This window comes from Dasypus novemcinctus, chromosome 18, assembly GCF_030445035.2.
Source record: "Dasypus novemcinctus isolate mDasNov1 chromosome 18, mDasNov1.1.hap2, whole genome shotgun sequence".
NCBI lineage: Eukaryota > Metazoa > Chordata > Mammalia > Cingulata > Dasypodidae > Dasypus > Dasypus novemcinctus.
The window spans coordinates 41063970-41082907 of NC_080690.1; the positions used below are offsets into that span (position 1 = coordinate 41063970).

The 18938-nt window shown below is 51.5% G+C and overlaps 1 protein-coding gene and 1 pseudogene across 2 annotated transcripts in view; both read left to right on the forward strand.

The window, feature by feature from the left end:
* Positions 1 to 18938, forward strand: part of ZNF423 (zinc finger protein 423) — a 327078-nt gene that overhangs the window by 99827 nt on the left and 208313 nt on the right. For both annotated transcript variants that reach the window (XM_058280049.2, XM_058280050.1), the window contains one exon: positions 5616 to 5816. In XM_058280049.2, the coding sequence (XP_058136032.1) occupies positions 5616 to 5816 (201 nt within the window). The remainder of the gene's footprint in view (positions 1 to 5615; positions 5817 to 18938) is intronic.
* On the forward strand, positions 9660 to 9807 carry LOC111761633 (U1 spliceosomal RNA; annotated as a pseudogene).

The window sequence follows — 18938 nt, forward strand, 5'->3', positions numbered from 1 at the left end:
TGTGGGCCGAGGCCGCTCACTGGTGTTCTGAGCCTCTCTTGCTGGCACGGGGGAGGCCCCGGCAGCCCCGACTCACACACTGGAGGAGCCTGGCCCAGGAGGTAGGCGATGTCCTGTTCCCAGACCCAGCAGCCTTGCTCTGGCCCTAGGGCTTCTCCTCTTTCCCTGTTTCCTGGCCCTGGACTCGGCCAGCTGTCCCCTGCCCAGCCCTTTTGTAGATGTCCCCTTTTTCCCCTCCCCCAGTGTCTAAGAGTGGAGTTCGAGAGTTGGAAGACCTAGGTTCGAATCCAGGCTCTGCCCTTCCTCGTGTGACCTCCTGTGAGGCCTCTGAGCCGTGGATCCCCCTCCAACCCACACCTGCAAGGTGGGGTATCCACGGTCCCTGCAGCAGAAGATTCTCCTGAGCATGGAAACGGCCCGGCATGGCTCAGTCTTGCTCAGCATCCCCCAGGTGCAGGGCAGGCCAGCTGCCTCCTCCTTCCTGCCCAGCCTCTGCTGCCCCTGCCTCGAGGAGGCTGGGCCTCCCCTCTTCCCTAGCATTCCCTGCAGCACATTCCTACCTCCAGTCCTGCTGCCCTGCTCCGACTGTCATCTGAATGGAAGCCCCTTCCCAGGGGCAGTGGTACAGCGGGCTGGTGAGGCTGGGGCTGGGGAAATGCACTGCTTTCTAGTGAAAAACAATGAAGGCTTTTGTTACTGACTCTCTCTGCTCACAGCAAGCTCCCTTACACCCATATCTTGGGCTCGGAGATTCTGGGGTACAGTGGGTGTGTTGTAGTGGGGTTTACTGGCGTGGGCGTGTCCTCTGCCTCCTGATTTGGGGAAGACGCTGGAAGATCAGCGTGGCCCCATCATCCCTGAGGTTGACCCATTTGAGATTGCCAGTATTTGACTCCTTTGACCTACAAAACTGGCAGCGTCATATGGTTCAACCTAATACTTATCATCAGACAATGAATGACCTTGGAACCACCCTAAAGGTGTGGATATTCAGAGATCTGCTTCTCTGAAGCCAATTCTTTCATTCATTCATTTATTGAGCCCTATTGTCCCAGGGCCCAGGGAGATGGTACTGAGCAAAACCAAATATGGTCCTTGCCTTCATGAGCTTCCAGTCTGGTGGGGGATGTTCTAGTTCTTATTGCCCAAAGCTTCATGGTGTGCAGCAGCAATGATTATTTTCCATGGTTCCGTGGGCTGACTGGGCTCAGTTGGGATCTCTCATGCAGTTGCGGTCAGATGCTGGTTGGGGCTGTGGCCATCCACAGGCCCACTGGGCTGGATGTCCATGGTGGCTCACTCCCATGGGTGCTGGCCACTGGGAGCTCAGCTGGGGCCAACTCTCCATGTGGCTTGGGCTTCTCGTGGTCCAGTAGTTGGGTTCCAAGGGGGAACGTCCCAAGAGACCAGGAGGTGCAGGTGGAAGCTGAGCCTTCTGACCCAGCCTCTGAAGTCCCAGAACATCATTTCCGCCATATTCTATTGGTCCAGCAAGCCACCAAAGCCAGCCCAGAGGGGAACTGTGGAGGGGAATCGACCCCTCTTCTTGATGGATTTGGAATGTGCAAGGTCTCCATACAGAAAAGCAGGTGGGATGGGAGGGATTGTTACCGCCGTCTTTGGAAAATACATCCTGGCATAGGGGACAGAGAGCAAATAAATGAGGCCACAAAAGCAGGACGCACGCCGTGTTCTCTGAAGGCCAGGGAGGGAGCCAGGGACGAAGGGTGGGGACCCTAAATGCCTCGGGGGCTGAGCCTGCCGGCTGGGCCCTGTGAGGTGGGTGAAGCGTTAAGGGGAACACCTTCCTGGCAGGAGAACAGGGCGGGAAGCCCTTGGGGGCGAAGTTGGCAGTTCATGGAATTGGAAGAAGGTCTGTGTAGCGCTAGAGGTGAGTGAGGTCAGAGAGGGCGGCCAAGGCCGTGCGGACCTTGTGAGTGGCAGCATGGACCCACGTATGCCTTTGAAGGGGTGTACAGATTCCAAGTTGTTTTCATTGAGTCTGTGCTGTGGGGAGACTGGCACACAGTGGTTGAGAACGTTGGAGTCAGCCTTATCTGAGCTTGACGCATGGCCCTGCCTTCTCTGGGTGACCTTTCTTAGGCTTCGTCACCTCTCGCTGTGGGATGGGGGAGTGATGATGCCCCCCATAAGGCTCCCTGGTTGGGAGGTTATGTGTGAGAGGAGGTCAGGAGGTGCCTGGTATACAGCAAGTGCTCAATAAACAGTGCCAACTGCTCTTGCTGGGCGCCTGGGCAAAAGGATGGAAGAGCGGCGATGGGCAAGCAGCTGTGTTGTGAGTTGTCCAGGGCAGAGCATGCAGGTGGCGATGGAGGGAGCTTTTGTCCCTGGACGGAGAGGCCAATCCGGTTGCCCACCCCCAGGCCCGGGCTGCCAGGCAGAGGTCCGAGAGCTGATGTCCTTTCACTTGGAGCTTCAAGCTGCTCCATACACCCCCAGGAGGGCTGGAGAAAGGAGCCAGCAGCCCTATTTTGGGAAGTCCTGGCCAGCCCAGAGGCCTCAGCAGAAGACAGAGCCAGCCCTGCCTCCTCCCCAGCCTGCTGGCTTTGCTCCTCGGGCCCTTCGGTCATTGAGGGCCCTGTGGGTCAGGACAGGTCAGGCCCAGGCCGCACGCCAGTTGCCTGGAGGGGCGCCTGAAACAGGCGTGGGTGCTCCCTCGGGCCACTTCCGCGGGGCCTGGGGTGGGCCCTGGAGAGAGGAGACCCTGGACTGTGCTCCAGGAAGACCGGTGCCCTCCACGCTCTGTTTTCAGAGCTCGACCTCGGGGTCTCGGAGTGCTGAGGGCTTGGGGGTTCCCGGCCAGGCCTGGGGGAGGGGCGTGCTGCTTTTCCCTGCCTGGGTGAGGCCTCGGAGCCTCAGCTTTCCCATCTGCAAGTGGAAAAATAACACCATTTGCTCCAACTTTTAATTGTGAGCCTCAAGTACTGCTGGGGCACGAAAATTCCTCGTACAGTGCAAAGAGCTGCCTGCGACGGAGGGATTCCTGTCCCAGATGTCGTGATTCTATTGAAGCAGCACGGGGGACCTTGGGGACTGGGGATTCGGGGCAGCTCTGCTCCCCAGAACTTCTTTAGGCCACTTGGTCTCTTCTCCTGGCTTCATCTTCCCGCGGGCAGGCTGGCCGGTTTGTGCGGACTCCCACGTGACCCCAGATGGGAAGGCCCGCGCCGCGGCCTGCCCTGAGCTTCCAGCCACGGCCCCTGCCCTCCTGTCCTCCCACCCCCGCCCCTCACCCCTCCTCTCTCTGGACAGCCACCCTGCCTTCCCATTAGTAGACAGCGGCAGGGGAGGTGACAGTTCCTTAAAACAGATTTATACTCTTGGATGACTTTATGGGTTTTTGCCTTATAAAAACCCGAGAGTTGACATTCTGATTTATCTACTCCCGAGTCAACAGGATGTACCAGACTTAAAGAGATCAAATGCACTGTAATGTTTGTGGTTCCAGTTGTGGATTAGATGAGCTATTATGGAAAGTGCTGCCAAGTAAATATGGCAAAAAATAACAGGGGAATAATTTAAATATGTCTATTAAATTGTGTGTTAAGTAAAATAGCACGAGAGTGGTGCTGAAAGTAACTTATTATCTGGAGAGCTGGTATAGTAGATAAAGTTGGAATTACCGTTCTTTCTTCCCTCTAAAGAACATTTTTTTTTTATTAAGGGAAGAGACTGCAACCTGGAATTTCAGAGGAGGGCATGTGACTGTGTAACCGTGGTTGTGTGATGACTTATAATATTGAAGTCTCCAAATGATATTTCTCTTTTCTTTGCTTTCTATCTTGCCCTCGCCACCGAGGCAGATCAGATTTCCTGAGATAAATATGGTGCCTGGCTTTTAATGGGATTTCTGTATTGCTGGGAGTTGGCATGTTCTGATAATAAAAGAACCTAAAAACTGTACATCCCTTAATTGGTAAGAAGAGAGATGTTTTGATGGGCCACAAATGGAAACATTGATTTTTACTGCCTCCGCGCAGCTCCAAGCGGCATGTCATGCGATGTCCCTGTCTCGGAAGGCGGCCGCTGGCTTTCCAATGAGCTGATTTGTGATCCCAGTTTCTTGGTGTCGGGTGCTTGGAAGTGCATGTTCTGTGTGGATGGGAGAAATAGAGCCCTTATAACATTATCTATTTCTAAATTGAAATATTTATAGGACTGTGGTTTCCACCTTGAATCAAATGCATTCTTAGCTTCGTTTCTTTCTTTCTTGCTCTGGTACCAGCCCTTGGGGGTTTGCAGGTTGTATGCTGAAGCCTTTTTCTGTAACTGCAATGTTACATACACACACTTTTGCATATGAATAAATGTTTGCTTAAATGTTTTTAGATGTAACAGAGCTCTCTTTCTTTGATTTTTAAATCAGTGATGCTAGTTTCTGGACTGATAGATCCATTTTCCCAGACAGAATGTGGGAATACACAACATGCACTTTGATTTTCCAGTCCAAGAGTCTCTGTATTTTAATGGACGAGTTTAACCCACTGACATTTATTAGGATTGCTGATATATTCTGTGTATTATATTTACAGTGCTTTTCTTGCACTTTGATTTACAAGTGCTTGATGTGCCCCATTAATCTTTAAGATTGAGGCTGCATTCCATTTCCCACAGATGTGCAGGAAAGCACACGGGACAGGGTGTCAGGATATTGAGTTAAGCATCTGTAGAGTGCTGGGGATGTAGCTCCCCCTGGCTGGATGCCAAGTGCCTTCTCTGCAACATGGGACAAGCTCTGTCCCTTTCTATGAGCAGGGGGGCCAAGACCGCATGCTCTCTTGAGCCCCCTTAGCGCTAGCATGTGTGTGAAAGTGAAATGGGGGCATGGCTGTGTCATCGTGGCTTGGAAGGAGTAAAGAACCCTACCTAGATGCAAGACTTCCCATCATGGTCATTAACTCACTTTTCTGTACAGACTAGGTGCTTGGCACAGTGCTGAGCAGAGTGGAGGTATTTGAAAGAAGCTGGTGGAAGGATTCCAGGGTCCTTTTTCACACTCTGGGCTGATACCGGGTTCAGAGTGAAGGCTCATGTGCTTTTTAAGCTCATGATTTGGCCTTTCACAGACCTTCAAGCACATGTGCTTCCTTTATCCCAGAATCCTGACATCTTTGCGAAGAACCAAGCTGACATCACCACGTCGGGAGTCTTGTGTGGAAGGTGAATGTGACTGAGATCTCCCAGCTCTAAATTCAAAGACTTTGTGGAAAAGCCAATAGTTTTGGTGCATTAGTATCATTGGAAAAACGGATGGAGGCTTGGGAGATACGTGGACCAGAGTTTGGTTTTTAGGAGACTTGGTGCTAAGACATTTCTCCTCCCTCGTGGGCCATGACCCTCAGTGTCCATGCACGGAAGGAAGGTGACAGGAAATCCCCCTCAAAGATTTGCACTGAGAATTAAAGAATCTAGTTGAGAATTATGGCACTGCATGCCGTAAGAAAATATATATTAATATACCAAGAGGTGTCAGGGATAATGGACCCTGGGAGGTAGAGTAATTAAATGTATCTTAACAAATGCTGGGCAGTTCTTTAAAAACCCTTTTCTGAGACCCCATCAGCTGACACGGACTGTATTCTTTCTGTTGGCAGGAGGCCTAGAAGGAGAGCCGGAGTGTGATCGGAAAGCCGGCCGTGCGCTGGAAGACAGGAACAGCGTGACAAGTCAAGAGGAGAGAAATGAGGACGATGAAGACATGGAGGATGAGTCAATTTACACCTGCGATCACTGTCAGCAGGACTTCGAGTCTCTGGCGGACCTGACGGACCACCGGGCCCACCGCTGTCCTGGAGGTAATGCTAAATAGTGCCGGGATATTCTGACAGGTGGTTACACGGATAATTGGACATAGCAACAGCTTGAAGCCTCGAGTGAGATTAAAGAATTAATAATGTAATTTTACAGTTAATGTCATTTTATTGTGGTGTCTTGGGTACCCAGTAGCTGCTTGTTAAATAAAATTAAAGAAATAAAGGCATACGGCTTTCCAACAAGGCAGAGGCTCCCGGTCCTGCCACCCACCTAACGAGCCGTAGTATGTAAGCTGTAGTGGGTGGGCTTGTACCCCGGATTTCTGGAAGGCGTTTTGGAAACCCAGCAATTAAGAGGTTGTTAGCACAAAGTTAAACGCTTAAGTGTGGAAAGATGTGTGAAGGAGTGAGCTCAGAGGCAGGGTTTGTGATGGGACAGGGGAGTTTCAGAGGCCCAAGGAGAGTGCTTGAGTAGGAGGCGAAGAGTGGCTGGGGAGCTGAAGTGCTGGCTAGACTGCCTGTAGCCCTAATCTGCATTTCCTCAGTGTCTCTGAGTGCCTCCTTAAATAGCAGGAGCAATTTAAGACTTCATGAATCATGAGTGTGTCTGGGGTTTGTGGGGCACAGTGGGATGGCTTGGGTGGGCCATGCTTATTTTCTGGGATGTGGCTACCATGCTTGAAAAAGAGGGGTAGATGCATTTCCAGTTCTGAGATTCGTAGACAGGGAGTTCCAAGTTTACACAGCCATCCCAAGACATCCTTCTCCATGATGGTTGTTGATAAAATCCTTTGGATGCTAGTTTGTGGTGAGAGGGACTAAAATTTCAGACCATCGTTTTAAAGGAGACCTGTAATCTGTTAAAGTTAGCTCCTGTTTTGGGGGAAATTTTCTGGAAGGAAGTAGGTTGAGACTCAAAGCTCTCGCTCTTCCTGCCCCTCATGCCCCCTTGGAAGTTAGAAACCTAAGCATTTGTGGGAATGGCTATGACTTTCCCTTTAGTGACATCCATGCCTGACCAGCTCTGGCTAGACCAAGTCTTCTTTCTCGAACTCTGAGGGAGACATCAGAAAGATACCAAGAGGACTTTTCTTGTGGTTTTGAACTATTTGGGACTCAGTGATTAAGATTCTAGTCATTTAGAATTTGTAGTATTAATATTTCAACCAGAGGCAGAGGCCATGGTTCATTTGTAATTCTATAGTTAGAATCAGAAGGATCTCATGGGACAACTTTTCCAGTCCTCTTGTTTCCCAGAGGGAAATACTAAGGCTTCAAGATAGAAAGGTGAGTGGTTGACCCAGTGGTCCCACCACACTTTGGGGCCTGAGCCAGGAAACCTTTTTAGGACAGGGGCAGCTGACCCTCATTCCACTTGGGAGAAGAATAGACACTGGTCTATTTCTTGATTTAGCCAAGAATTGAGGTAGAATCTTAACTGTTAGAGGAAAAAAAAATGTCATTGCTTTAAAAACAAATCAGTAAACTGGGCTTCTTATGAAAAGCTAATCTCTTTATTTTCTCAATGCAAACCATGCCACTCTCGTCTACTTGCTAAAGCAGGGCTGCCCAGGACCTCCGTGCAGTGCTTTGTTGTGTCTCTGAGGCACTTGGAATGCGATCACTTCCCACCGTAACTTGAGCCACCCTTGCCTCCAGATCTTCAGAATCAAGGAGACTTTCATGCCTTTCAGACACACTTTTGAGAATGGTAGCAAAAGTCAATGTTTCTAGGTAGAGAAGGAAAAATGGGAAACGAGATTTCCAAGTTTGGGGACTGCCTGTGGGACTCGGTGTGGGAAATGAGAAACGGTGGCTAACTGTGCTCGGGGCCTGGGTAGGCCTTGTCCAGGGGTGGGCTCTTCTCACCAGCTTGGACGTGGGCTGGAGTTCCAGGCAGCCCCATTTGTGGGGTCTCCGCTATCCTGCTCAAGGCTGATGGTATCCTCCAGGCCTCCTGCCTGGCTTCTAAGAGGACCCCGCTAACGACTTCCATGGGGACAAAGGAGCCGCGAGGACCCCCAAATCCTGGAGCATTGGAAGGGAGCCAGAAATTCCTTGAAAGAGTACAGGCAACAGCCTTGCCTAACTGGCATCCCTGAGAAATTCCTTACCTCCCATAAAGGTGTATCCCGGCCTGGGAGAGTTTTCCTGACATAGGGGAGACTTAGGAGGAGTTCTTTTCTCCCAGGTCTTAGGTTCTGAGGGCTGTCCAGTGGCAGGATGAACTCCTGGGGCTTGTGTACGTATTATTCAAAGCAATCCCATTAGGACCTCTCCACACCCTTCCATGGTGCATTGATTTTCAAACTGTGTCCCAGAGGTGTCTCTTGGACTCTCGTGTGTGTTTGTGTGTTTGTGTGTGAGGATTGGGGCCTGTTAGCCTGAGGGGGCTCAGACGCCCACCCCAACCCGACCTAGTCACCTTAAAAAGTCTGTTTTATACACTGGGCTTTGGCATAGGATGATTGAAAATTGGGGTGTGCTCTAAGACACCGATGCCATGATTTGCTAGCAGGCCCTTCTGTCCAGGTTTTTATGGGTCTGCTTGACAGAAGTCACCAACAGGTAAGAGGCGCTGGGGACGCTGTAGGTGGACACTGCTACCTTCCAGGAACATGCGCTTTGGAGGAAACAATGGCTCCTTGACGGCCACTCAAGGAGCGATTCGGAGAGGGCCCAGGCTAGCTGGGTGGGCTGCGGTGCTTGGCAGGCGTGTTCTAAGGAACACGCGCCTCTGGTGTAGGGGATAGCTTTGCCAGCCGGAGGGGCCCTCCCTGCTGGTGTGAGCGTGTGGCCTGAGGGCAGGGCGTCTTTTCTGCCCCTCCTACTGGCTGTCGCTGCTGGAACGTGGAGGCAGCTCTTCCCTCCCGAAGCAGGTGTGTCCTGGAGAGGTCAGCCCGTCCTGCGCGTGTGGCCCGTCCACATGGGTCGGTGTTTGGAAGGGGCTGTGTGGTGGGGTGTGGTGGGATGCGATCATGTGAGGGATGATCTGGAATGTGGTTCTTCTTGAGAACTGCCTTTGCAGAGTGACCCCTTGGCTCCTTCTGGGTCTTCCTGTGGCACTTGGGGCGGGAAGCATTCCTTGCTCCAGCAGAATCCGGGAGAGCAGTGCCCCAAGTCTGTGAAACTATCCTCAGAGCACACGCCGCCTTCCACTGATATTTCTGCTTAGCGTGTTTGTGCTGTTTTTCTCTGATCTTCTTGAGCTTCCGTGTCACACTTTTGACTTCCATGAACCCAACGAAGTGAGCCTTTCTGGAAACTTGTCAGCGTGAGGACTGGGGACTTTCTGAGGTGGAGGACCTCGTGCCAGGGTGGTGGCAATGGTATTTGCCCTTGTGCCCACCCTGGGATACCAGGGCCTCTCTGCACTGAAGTGGGGGGCTTGGGAAGGCCCCTTCCCCACTGCTTCTCTGCAGGAGTGGCAGTCCTGGGCCCAGGAGAAGCTGCTGAAACACAGACTTGAATAACTCAGATGACCCCATCAAGTCCCGGTCATCTCCCTCCCTCTCATTTGCGACCAATGTCAAACCCACTGGGCATTAAGCTTCGGCATCTGTGTGACACAAAACGAAACAAACAAGAGCCCAGCCAACCCACTCTGTTGATTCTCACGCCCCAGCACCATTTGGTTGGTCTTGGTCTCCCTCCAGCCCCTGTCCAGGGGTAACAAATGACAACTGTCTATGTGCCTGGAGTCGCGAGCATATATTGATTTGTATTCTGTGTTTGCCACTTAGCATTTTCTGAATGGATTCCCATGTTATTGTATGGCTTCCGTTCTCATATTTTTGGAACCCTCCTTCTTTTAAACAGTAGTACTCAAGGGCATAAAAGTTGGGTTGCAGTACTGTGTCCAGATACTATAAAAATAATACATTTATACTTACCTGGCAGGAGAGGTTGGTTTTTCCAGGGCGAGGCTTATCCCTTAGCACTCTGGATGTGCTGACCCCTGCGATTTCCGCAAATATGGGAAACTCTACTGCAATATTTGTGATAGTAGGTACTGCATTTGGACTCTCCCTTAAAAAATTACATTTAGACCAATCTTCCAGTAGAGCAGGATTTTTTCAGTGAGGCAGAGAAGGGCTGGCTTGCCAGGCCTGATGGACCTGTCCATTCCGAACAGAGGCATTTCTTGTAGGCACTAAGTTGGGAAATGGTCAGAGGATAGCTGGTGGCTGCCTGAATTTTTGGTTATAGGTAGAAGTCCCGTTAATTCAGGTCCCACTGACTCAGTAGTGCCAGAACAGGGAAGGAGCGGAAACTTTTGCCTTGACACGATTTGCGAAGTGTTGGCCAAGCCAATTTGGGTTCTGTGAGTGGTCGCAGGGTGTGTTTTCCATCATCTTCTAGGAGTTGGGAGGACCATGCCTACTTTAGAAAATATCTCCAGAAACTGCCTGGGGCCGCATGGAAGCAGGTACAAGAGTTTTGATGAACCAATGGACCACATGAATTTTTGATGTGCTTCCCGAGGTCAGTCACCTGGGGGCCTTTGGTCCAGATTCAGATTTCTGCTTCCTGGTACACAGCCCACCTTTTGCTGCTCTCTGTGATTTAGGCTGACCATGGATGTGGCCAGATGAATGAGGCTGGCTGCTTCCTAACACACTGCTGTGTGTTTTGACCGGTCTCCCCAGCACGCCCCCGTGTGCCAGCGGCGGGCTGTCTGCAGAGCTTATGTGGTGTGGGTGGGTCCAAGGGCTGGAGCCCTGATGGCTTGTGAAGGTCCCTGAGCTCTTCCAGTGTGGCTTGGCTTTTCAGTCTAAGTGGGGGGAGGCAGGTGAGTCCCTGTGGAAAGACTGCGTTTTCCAGCTTGAGCTCTGGCACTTGCTCCGTGGAGGGAAGGTTTTGCCCTCAGGACCCGGGGGGAGCAAGTGTTCATTTCTTCCCTTCGGTAGCCGTTCCCTGGTCTCCAGCTGGGCTCCTCACAGGGTACAGAGGTGCAGAGCGGGACCAGCCGCCCGTGAGGGCGTTGCAGCCTGATGCTGGCCACGGTTGCCAGGCAGGTCCTCCCTTCTCCACGCCGTGGTGTGTGCCGCAGCCCTGGTCCACTTTGTGCATTGAGCTTTGGCTGCGTCTCAGGTGCTCTGGGGTCCTCTGCCCAGAACCCGCCCCTCATGGCCCTCTGCTCCCCCACGGACTCCACGGCGCGCATCAGCTCCTGTAGATTTTCTGGGTATTATTTTTATCATGGCCGTTGTCCACCTGAGCTCCATGAGGTCAAGAGCCACGTTGCTTCCTACATATCCTAGTCCAGTGTGTACTTGTTGATTGAGTGAATGTGCCCCGTTTTAGACATTGGACAACTGAGGCTCAGAGCACTAGGTCACAGAGCTTGCGAGTAAAGCAGCGGAGCCTAGGGGTCCGAACAGTTTGTGCTGAGAAGGTGGTTGGGGCCTGTGAACAATTTCCAACTCAGCTCCAGGCAGGACCAGCTTTTATGAATGCTCAGCCTAAAAAAACAGAGAGAGGGAGATCTGTTCAAATAGCAACAAAAAATGTGTTCCCTGCAGATGAGTTTTGCTATCCACCCTGCCACCACCTCCTTGCACAGATTGGGTCCAAGGAACGTTTCCTTCGGTAAGGCAGACCTTCTTTTTCTGGCAGAGGTGGGAGGCTGCCATGGGAAGAGCCGGGTGGGGAGTTAATTACACCCTGGTTTGTTCAGCTGTGGCTGGAGTGGCCCGTGAGCCCCAGTGACAGGGCCGGGCGGCGTGCAGGTGGCAGCTTGGCCATCCTTACTCTTCCTGCCGCTCACCTTTGTCTGCCAGCTCAGGCCCCTTTCGCACTCGACAGCATGGTGGGGGCCTCCCTGCCTTGTTGGCTTGGGGTGCCCCTTTTGCTGGCTCCAGTTGGGCAATGCAAAGCGGGGCCCTGCCCAGCCACGGGGTGCTGAGCTGCCCATGCACAGGTGCGTGACAGGAGCTCCCTCTGCCCATGTGGGGCACAGCCCTTGTCACCGGGTGCCAAAGGCCTGGAGGCCTGACACAGATAATACCCCCACCAAGGGTTGTCCGGCACGCACACGGCATCCAGATAGGAAACATGGAGCAAGAGATGGCCCCAACTGTGCCAGTCATGGAAGGCGTAAAAACCAGGGAACAAACCCAGGAAGGCGCATGCAAGTGTAGGAGGAAGACAACAGAATAAAATGCTGGAGGACACAGAAGAGAAGAAATATGTGAGGAGGCAGACCTTAGTTTTGGGAGGAAAGATTTATTGTCGGACATTCACCTACTGACCTCGCCAATAAAAGTAACAATAGGACTTGTTTAGAAATGGACAAGGAAAAATAAGCATGCAAGGACAGGAAGGAAAATTCTAAAAATGAGGAATAAGGAGCTGGAGACAGTCACCATAGCAGATTTAAAACATATCCTGAAGCTGCAGGAATTAGAGTGGAGTGGGACTGTGCAGGAAGAGACAGACGGGCCAGTGGAATGGAAAAGATGGACCAGAAACGGACACGTACTGCTGGAAACTTAGGCTAGGAGAAAAGCGTCACTGTACATCGGTGGAGGACAGGTGAATTACTCAGTGACTGGGGTTGAGATGAAGGGGTAACCATAGTGAAAAAAAGGAATTGCATCCCTCCCTCCCACCTAATGTCAAAATAAATCCCAAATGGATCAGAAGTCCAAACATAAAAAGCAAAAACTTAAAAATATGAAAAGAAAACATAGGCGAGTTATTTATTTATTTATTGAGTCATTTCAGAGCGGGGAAGGCCTTTCTAAATATAACCCCAAGTCCAGAAGCCATAAAACAAAAGACTGAAACATTCTACTGCATCCAAGTAAAAAACTTCTGCATTGCAAAAAGCACAATAAATCACGCCCAGAGACACAGAGCACAGACAAAAAGCTGTTTTTCTTAATGTGTGAGAAGCCCTGCAAACACTAAGAAAATGACCAATAAATCAACATAAAAATGCGGCGAAGGCCGGGCTGATGCTTGACCGGGCTGATGCTTGACCGGCCTGCATGAGATGCCTGCCCTGCTCAAGGCCAGGGCCCGCTCTGACTGGCTGGCAGCATGCTGCTCACTCGAGATTTTGAATGTCTCTCATGTGCAAAGAACAGAATGGGACAAGAAAAAAGAATAAAAGTGAGATCTCAAACATATAAGAAGATTGAAACCCCCCTTTTATAATAAGAGTGCTGTCAATTTATGCCACAAGGAGATCCATCGTGCTTAAAAATATTTTATTTTGAAATAATTTCAAAGTTACAGGACAGAGAACTCCAACATATCCTCATGCCCCCAGATAAGTGGATCCATCCACTTTAGTGTTTTGCCACATTTGCCTTATTATTCTGTCAATCCATCTGTCTATTCATTGATTTAACTGTCTGTCCATCAACCTATTTTCTGCACATTTGAGTGTGGGCTGTATATGTCATTTTCTTTCTACACTTAATACTTCCATGTACGTTTCCTAAAAACAAGGATATGTGCTGCCTTCAGTGCAGTTATCAAGTTCAAGAAATTTAACATTGAAATAAAGCTTAGAGTCTATATTCCAATTTTTTTCATATGCTCCAACAATGTCCTTTTTAGCCTTTCCTCCTCACTTATTAGATCCTATCCAGGATCAGGTGTTGCATTTAATTGTCATGCGATACCATTTTTAATCCACCAGGTTGGCAGAGATCAAGAAGTTTGCCAACCCACTGTGCTGGGGGTGGGGGTGTGCATTCCTTGAGGTCAAGGTTTGGGGTCTCATTCCTCCCTCTCTCCCCAGGGCAGTCTTGGCGGTGCCTGTGCCTACGTACAGTAGGTGCTCAATTGTAACATTTGCTGATGTTTTCTCCAAGGAGGCTAGAGCCTCTCTTAAGGGAAAGAGGTGACCACAATAAGGTAGTAAATGTCTTTCAGAGAGACAGCAAAAATAAAAGTTCTGTGCACTGTGCTGGGCACACAGGAGGTTTTCAGTGAAAGTGTGTTGACGTGGAAGGGGTAGTTTAGAGAAGAATGAGACGGTTCATTCATTCAACACTGTTTATGAAGCATATACGACACGCAGGGATCCTTCTGGGCTTGTGGGAGACTGGCACTGTTTACTTAAATGAAAGGTAACTCAGAAGGTGTTCATTGCACAATGGAATGCTTTGACTTGTAAGGTGAAGTCTTGTAGGTGGTGTTTAAATAGTCATTTTCCCTTGTGCATTTAAAATGTCGTCAATTTTCCAGATCTGTCGCTCACAGCAACCTGGGGAAGATGCTGACTGTGTGTGTGTCTGCTTATGGGCTGCCGCTGGCGGCGGGAAGTGGATGAGCAGGGTCGGTGACACCCAGCCCATGTCTGCCTGGCCGAGGCCGGTGTTGACCCCTTCCCTGCAGTGCCTGATCTCTGCCCTCCGTGGTCCCCAGGGGCAGGCACCTGGGAAGCCAGCCTGCTGCGATGAGACCATGGTTCTTGGGTCTGGACTTGGGCCCCTGTGCCCTGGGCTCCTGGCGGTGGTGTGGAGGGAAGTGGTTTTTCAGATGCTGTGCTGTTGTTCACCACCTGTGACGCCTGCAGGCTGCAGAATTTACCCCTTGACTCGATTAGTAGAGCAAACACCGCTGGCACGTATTTGGGCCTGTACGTCTGTCCAAAACTGGGAAACACATCTCACAATATAGAAGGCAGGGATCAGAGTGGGACGAATCCACATTTCTTTCGATTTCCATGGGAAAAATGTGTCTGGCGGCATGGCTTGAGGTTTCTGAGAATGCACCCAAGTGAGGGGAAATTTTTACTTCTTTCCCACCAGCTAGCTCCCAGCTGGATGATTTTCTGAATCAGTGTGCTTCCCAGGTTGACCAGGCATGGGCCAGAGTGGAAGCCAGGTATGGTGCTTGATTTCACTGGTGTCTTCTGCTGCCAGCGCTGCCGGGCTGAGCTCTTGGAGACTGCTCTGGAGAGGAAATGGTTGGGGCGGCTCCCCCAGGCTGGGTCCTGGTTTCTCTTACCTTTCCCGGGAGCGGCCACAGCTCCCATTGGCTTACTGTTTTGGGGACCCTGGAAGCTCATGGAGCAGGACCTCAAGGTCCCAGGAGGGAGATGAAAACCCCGGGTTCTTCTTCAAGCTGGCTGCCCATGTGCTCCTGGTATGTGCTTGGGACATACCAGGAACCTGCTCTCGTCCATTTCAAGTCGGAAGTGAGAGGGCACATGTGACGCCAGCAGGTCTTAATGCCACACCTACTGTGTTCTGGAGCCAGTGTGTTTTAGGGTATTGGGGGTGTGGACGGTGTGTGTTTCCTGTTTTCAGGGAATGTCTAATCTTGTTGGAAGATGAAGCTGCCAACTTGGTTTTGGTTGCCTGACACATAGTAGGTCCTCAGTTAATTTGCTATCTACGTAGAGACTCAGCTCAAATTGGCAAGCTGAAAAAGGGGAGTCATTGGCTCAAGGAATTGAGAGGTGCAGCAATCAGGCTGGCTGCAAGCATGGCTCTCAAGGGCCTCCAAGGACACTGCCCTCAGTCTGTCTCCTTAAAGCCCATCACCACCCGTGCAGCCACTTGTGCAGGGGCAGAGGTATCTCCAGCTCCTCAGGCCTCCCCCCTCCTGACTCAGTGGCACTGAAAACAAGAGCAGCCTCTTTCTGATTCCAAGGAGAGGTCCTGAGGTTGACCCCTAGTAGACCAGCCAGGACCAAGCCCTACCCCAAAGCCATTGACCATGCATATCAGCTAGGCTTGGGGTGGGGGGCACCAGGAGCACCTCCATCTATACCACTAGGACTGAGACTTGGGAAAGGGACTCCCCAAGGTGGTGGCCAAAAAACACAGTGAATATTAAGGTGTAATACAGTTTAATTGAATGCCAGATTGTGGACTGTTGATGATCAGTTTGCTTTTGATGGTCGCTAGTCATCTCATCTTCGAATTTTTGGGGGAGGTGGAGTCCTCAAGTCATCCAGCTCGGGAAGCAGACTTGGCCCAGTGGTTAGGGCATCCATCTACCACATGGGAGGTCCGCAGTTCAAACCCCGGGCTTCCTTGACTCATGTGGAGGTGGCCCATGCGCAGTGCTGATGCATGCAAGGAGTGCCGGGCCACGCAGGGGTGTCCCTGCGTAGGGGAGCGCCCCATAAGGAGAACCGCCCAGCGTGAAAGAAAGTGTAGCCTGCCCAGGAATGGTGCCACATACATGGAGAGCTGACACAACAAAAAGAAACACGGATTCCTGTGCCGCTGACAACAACTGAAGCGGACAAAGAACATGCAGCAAATAGAAACAGAGAACAGACAACTGGGCCGGTGGGGGGAAGGGGAGAGAAATAAATACATAAATCTTAAAAAAAAAAAGTCATCCAGCTCAGTGGTTTCCAACTTGATTCTCAAACTTTTGTTGGCCTGCAGAACCGTTCTTTCAAACACAGCCAGTGCGTAAAGCAGATTAACGAAGAGAGGTTCTGGTAAAAGGGTTTGGGAGAGTCTGGGCTCCAACTTGCCTATGATTCCCTCATCAGTCGTCTGGGGCAGCTCTAGGCAGCTCTGCAGAAGGCCACTTGATCCAAGAGGATCATTCCCCATGAGGGTCGTACAGGGAGAGGGGTTTAACGAGTGTCCCACCTGGAGGGACAGCTGATAATTCCCAGGAGGCAACGAAGCTCCCAGGGTGGGCAGAGGACTGGTGCAGGCTGTCGGGCACCCCTAAATTCCCTGTAGGATGGGGCATCTGAGGTGCTTCTGCCTGGCTCAGTGGTTTTGGCTGGGGTGTCCTATACCTTCGTTTGCCGCCTTCAAGGTCACCAACCTCACAAATCTTGGCCCATTGGAATCGGTCCTTTCTTTGGTTTGCTCCTTATGAAGTAGTGACTTTGACTTTGCACCCCACCTTGGGTGTCCCATAGAAGCTGGTCCGTCTTTCCTCAAACCTCTGCCTCTTGGTTGTCCTGCAGGGCTGGAGCTCTGGGAGGGGAGGTGTCCAGCCGTGGTGGGTATCCACCGGCTGCCTGGCCTTCGAGACTTGTGTCCAGGCCCTGGGCCAGGCTGGCGAGAGGTTGTGTAGCCACTGAGTTAGGGGCCCCAAGGTCCTCATGGCTCGGGTGCTCAGATGGTATTGAAAGGTGGCTTCTGGAATCAGTCTCCTGTGCTGTAACACTCCAGCCACCTTCCTACAAAAACAAAAGCCATTACCAAAAGTCGGGCACATGCAGCTAAAGTATTTCGATTGCAATAACAACATGTATCTCCCTGCTCCCCCAAACTATCAGCGCATAGCTATAAAACCTCAGTGTCGCCAAGCAAACTCAGGGTCAGTCCCGTTGAGCCTGTATCAAGAGCTGCAGCTTTAACTTCCCCATCAGGCTCTATTCGTTCATGAGCCCAGCTTTCTGGTCCCTTCTTGTCCCCTTTATCACCCCTAGTCAGGCAAAACAAAGGCCATGGCCCTTCAGAGAGGGCCTTTTCTCCTGGAGCTGCTGGTGTGATTCTAGGTTCTGTTGGATATAAAGATCTGAAAATTGTGCTCCCTGAGTAATCAATCTCCGCTACTTCCAACTGGAGGTTTGAAATAGCTTTGAGAAATGCCTTTAGGGGAAGACAAGAAAAGCCTCTGGCTGGAATCCTGACCGGGTTTGGGGCAAAAGAGGCAAATAGAGGGAGCTGTTCTACCAAAGTCCTTTATTGTAGCTGAAAAACGATTGATGGCCTATTGTCATGTCCCATTGTCTCCAACTCCAGCCACCCAAAGGAACAAAGCTAACTATAGATCAGAGGAAAATATGTTTCTCAGAACCACAGCATCCCCTGGCATTTCTTCCTTCCATCCTTCGGTCATTCATGCGTGCATGCATGCATTTATAGAATCACTTTTGAAGCACCTGTTCTGTGGTAGGGACTGTTCCAGGCACGGGGGGAGATAATACTGGCTGGTGCTGCCCAGGAAGATGCAGCTGTCTGTTGGACAGGGAGGAGCAGAGGGCCTCCAGCTGACTCCTGTGTAGTTGTGTCGTTCCTCCTGTGCTGGAGCTGAGGACCCGCCAAGGGAGGGAAGACTGAGAGGCCACTCCCTGTCACAAGGGTTAGTGTGCTCTTAGCCTGCGTCAGCCGCAGCAGAATGAAGGAGGCGATTGTCTTGTTCCACATGATGCTGGAGAAACTGCAGCTGGAGAGAGAGGTTCAGGTCAAGAGAGAAGGGAGGCCTCAAAGTCCTGCTTGCACATTGGGAAGTTATGATACTCGGCGGCCAGTGCCAGAACACCAAGTATCCTTAAGTCAAGAAGATTTGTTGGCTTACGTAGCTAGAAGTCCTCCGTCTAGACTAGCTTCAGGCATGGCTTAATCCAGGGACTTGGGTCAAGGCCTCGGGACCCCGACTTCCTGCATCTCCCGGTCCTGCTGCCCTCTGTCTCGACTTCTTGTGTCAGGCCAGGCCAAGGGCTCTGAATGGCAGGCCCTGCGATGTTCCCCGGCCTTCAGAGTGCTGGTGGCAGGCAGGGACAACCCAAAGCGGGACGGAGCAGGGGCCGATCTCCTCAGGAGCAGCAGAGATCCCGGAGGAGACCAACCGAGCCCAGGGACAGGGGAGAGATCAGCGAGATGGTCAGCCGGCCCCACCAGCTGGTTCGGCAGGTGTCTGCTCTGGGGATGGTGATGGCACAGCTCTCGGGGTGGGTCTTTTTACTACTGCCTCTGGAACAGGGGTATTCGTGGAGGGGGAGGCCCAGTGGAAGCTGTGGGTATGGAAGGGCCCAGCCACTGTGGGGACCATGGTGCCAGAGCCGTGGGGGTGGGTTGTGAATACCCCGATCCCTCTCCATTCATCTTGGTACTCCCAGGGGCCGAACTAGGATTCTAAAAGCTCCAGGGAGACCCATCCTTGCTGGACGAGTAAGAAACCAGCTCCCGGTGGTGGTAATCTTTAAAAGCCTGGAGATGGATGATGTGATGGGGTGTGCTATTGGGGGGGGGGGGGTTGGCATGGGTCAATTTTTCAGGTTCCTCCAAGCCTTGAGAGCCTGTGATTGGCATCCCTAAAATGACACCCTAACAGAAAAATAAAGAACATCCCCAAACAAAATGAGAAACCAACCACATTTGTCTCCTGCTGACTGAGGCGTGCGGCTCCAGGAGGGAACCAGCAGGGGCTCAGCCTCACACGCAGGTTCCATCTTCCTGGGGCCCCGAGGCGCGCTGACCCCTGCACACCCCG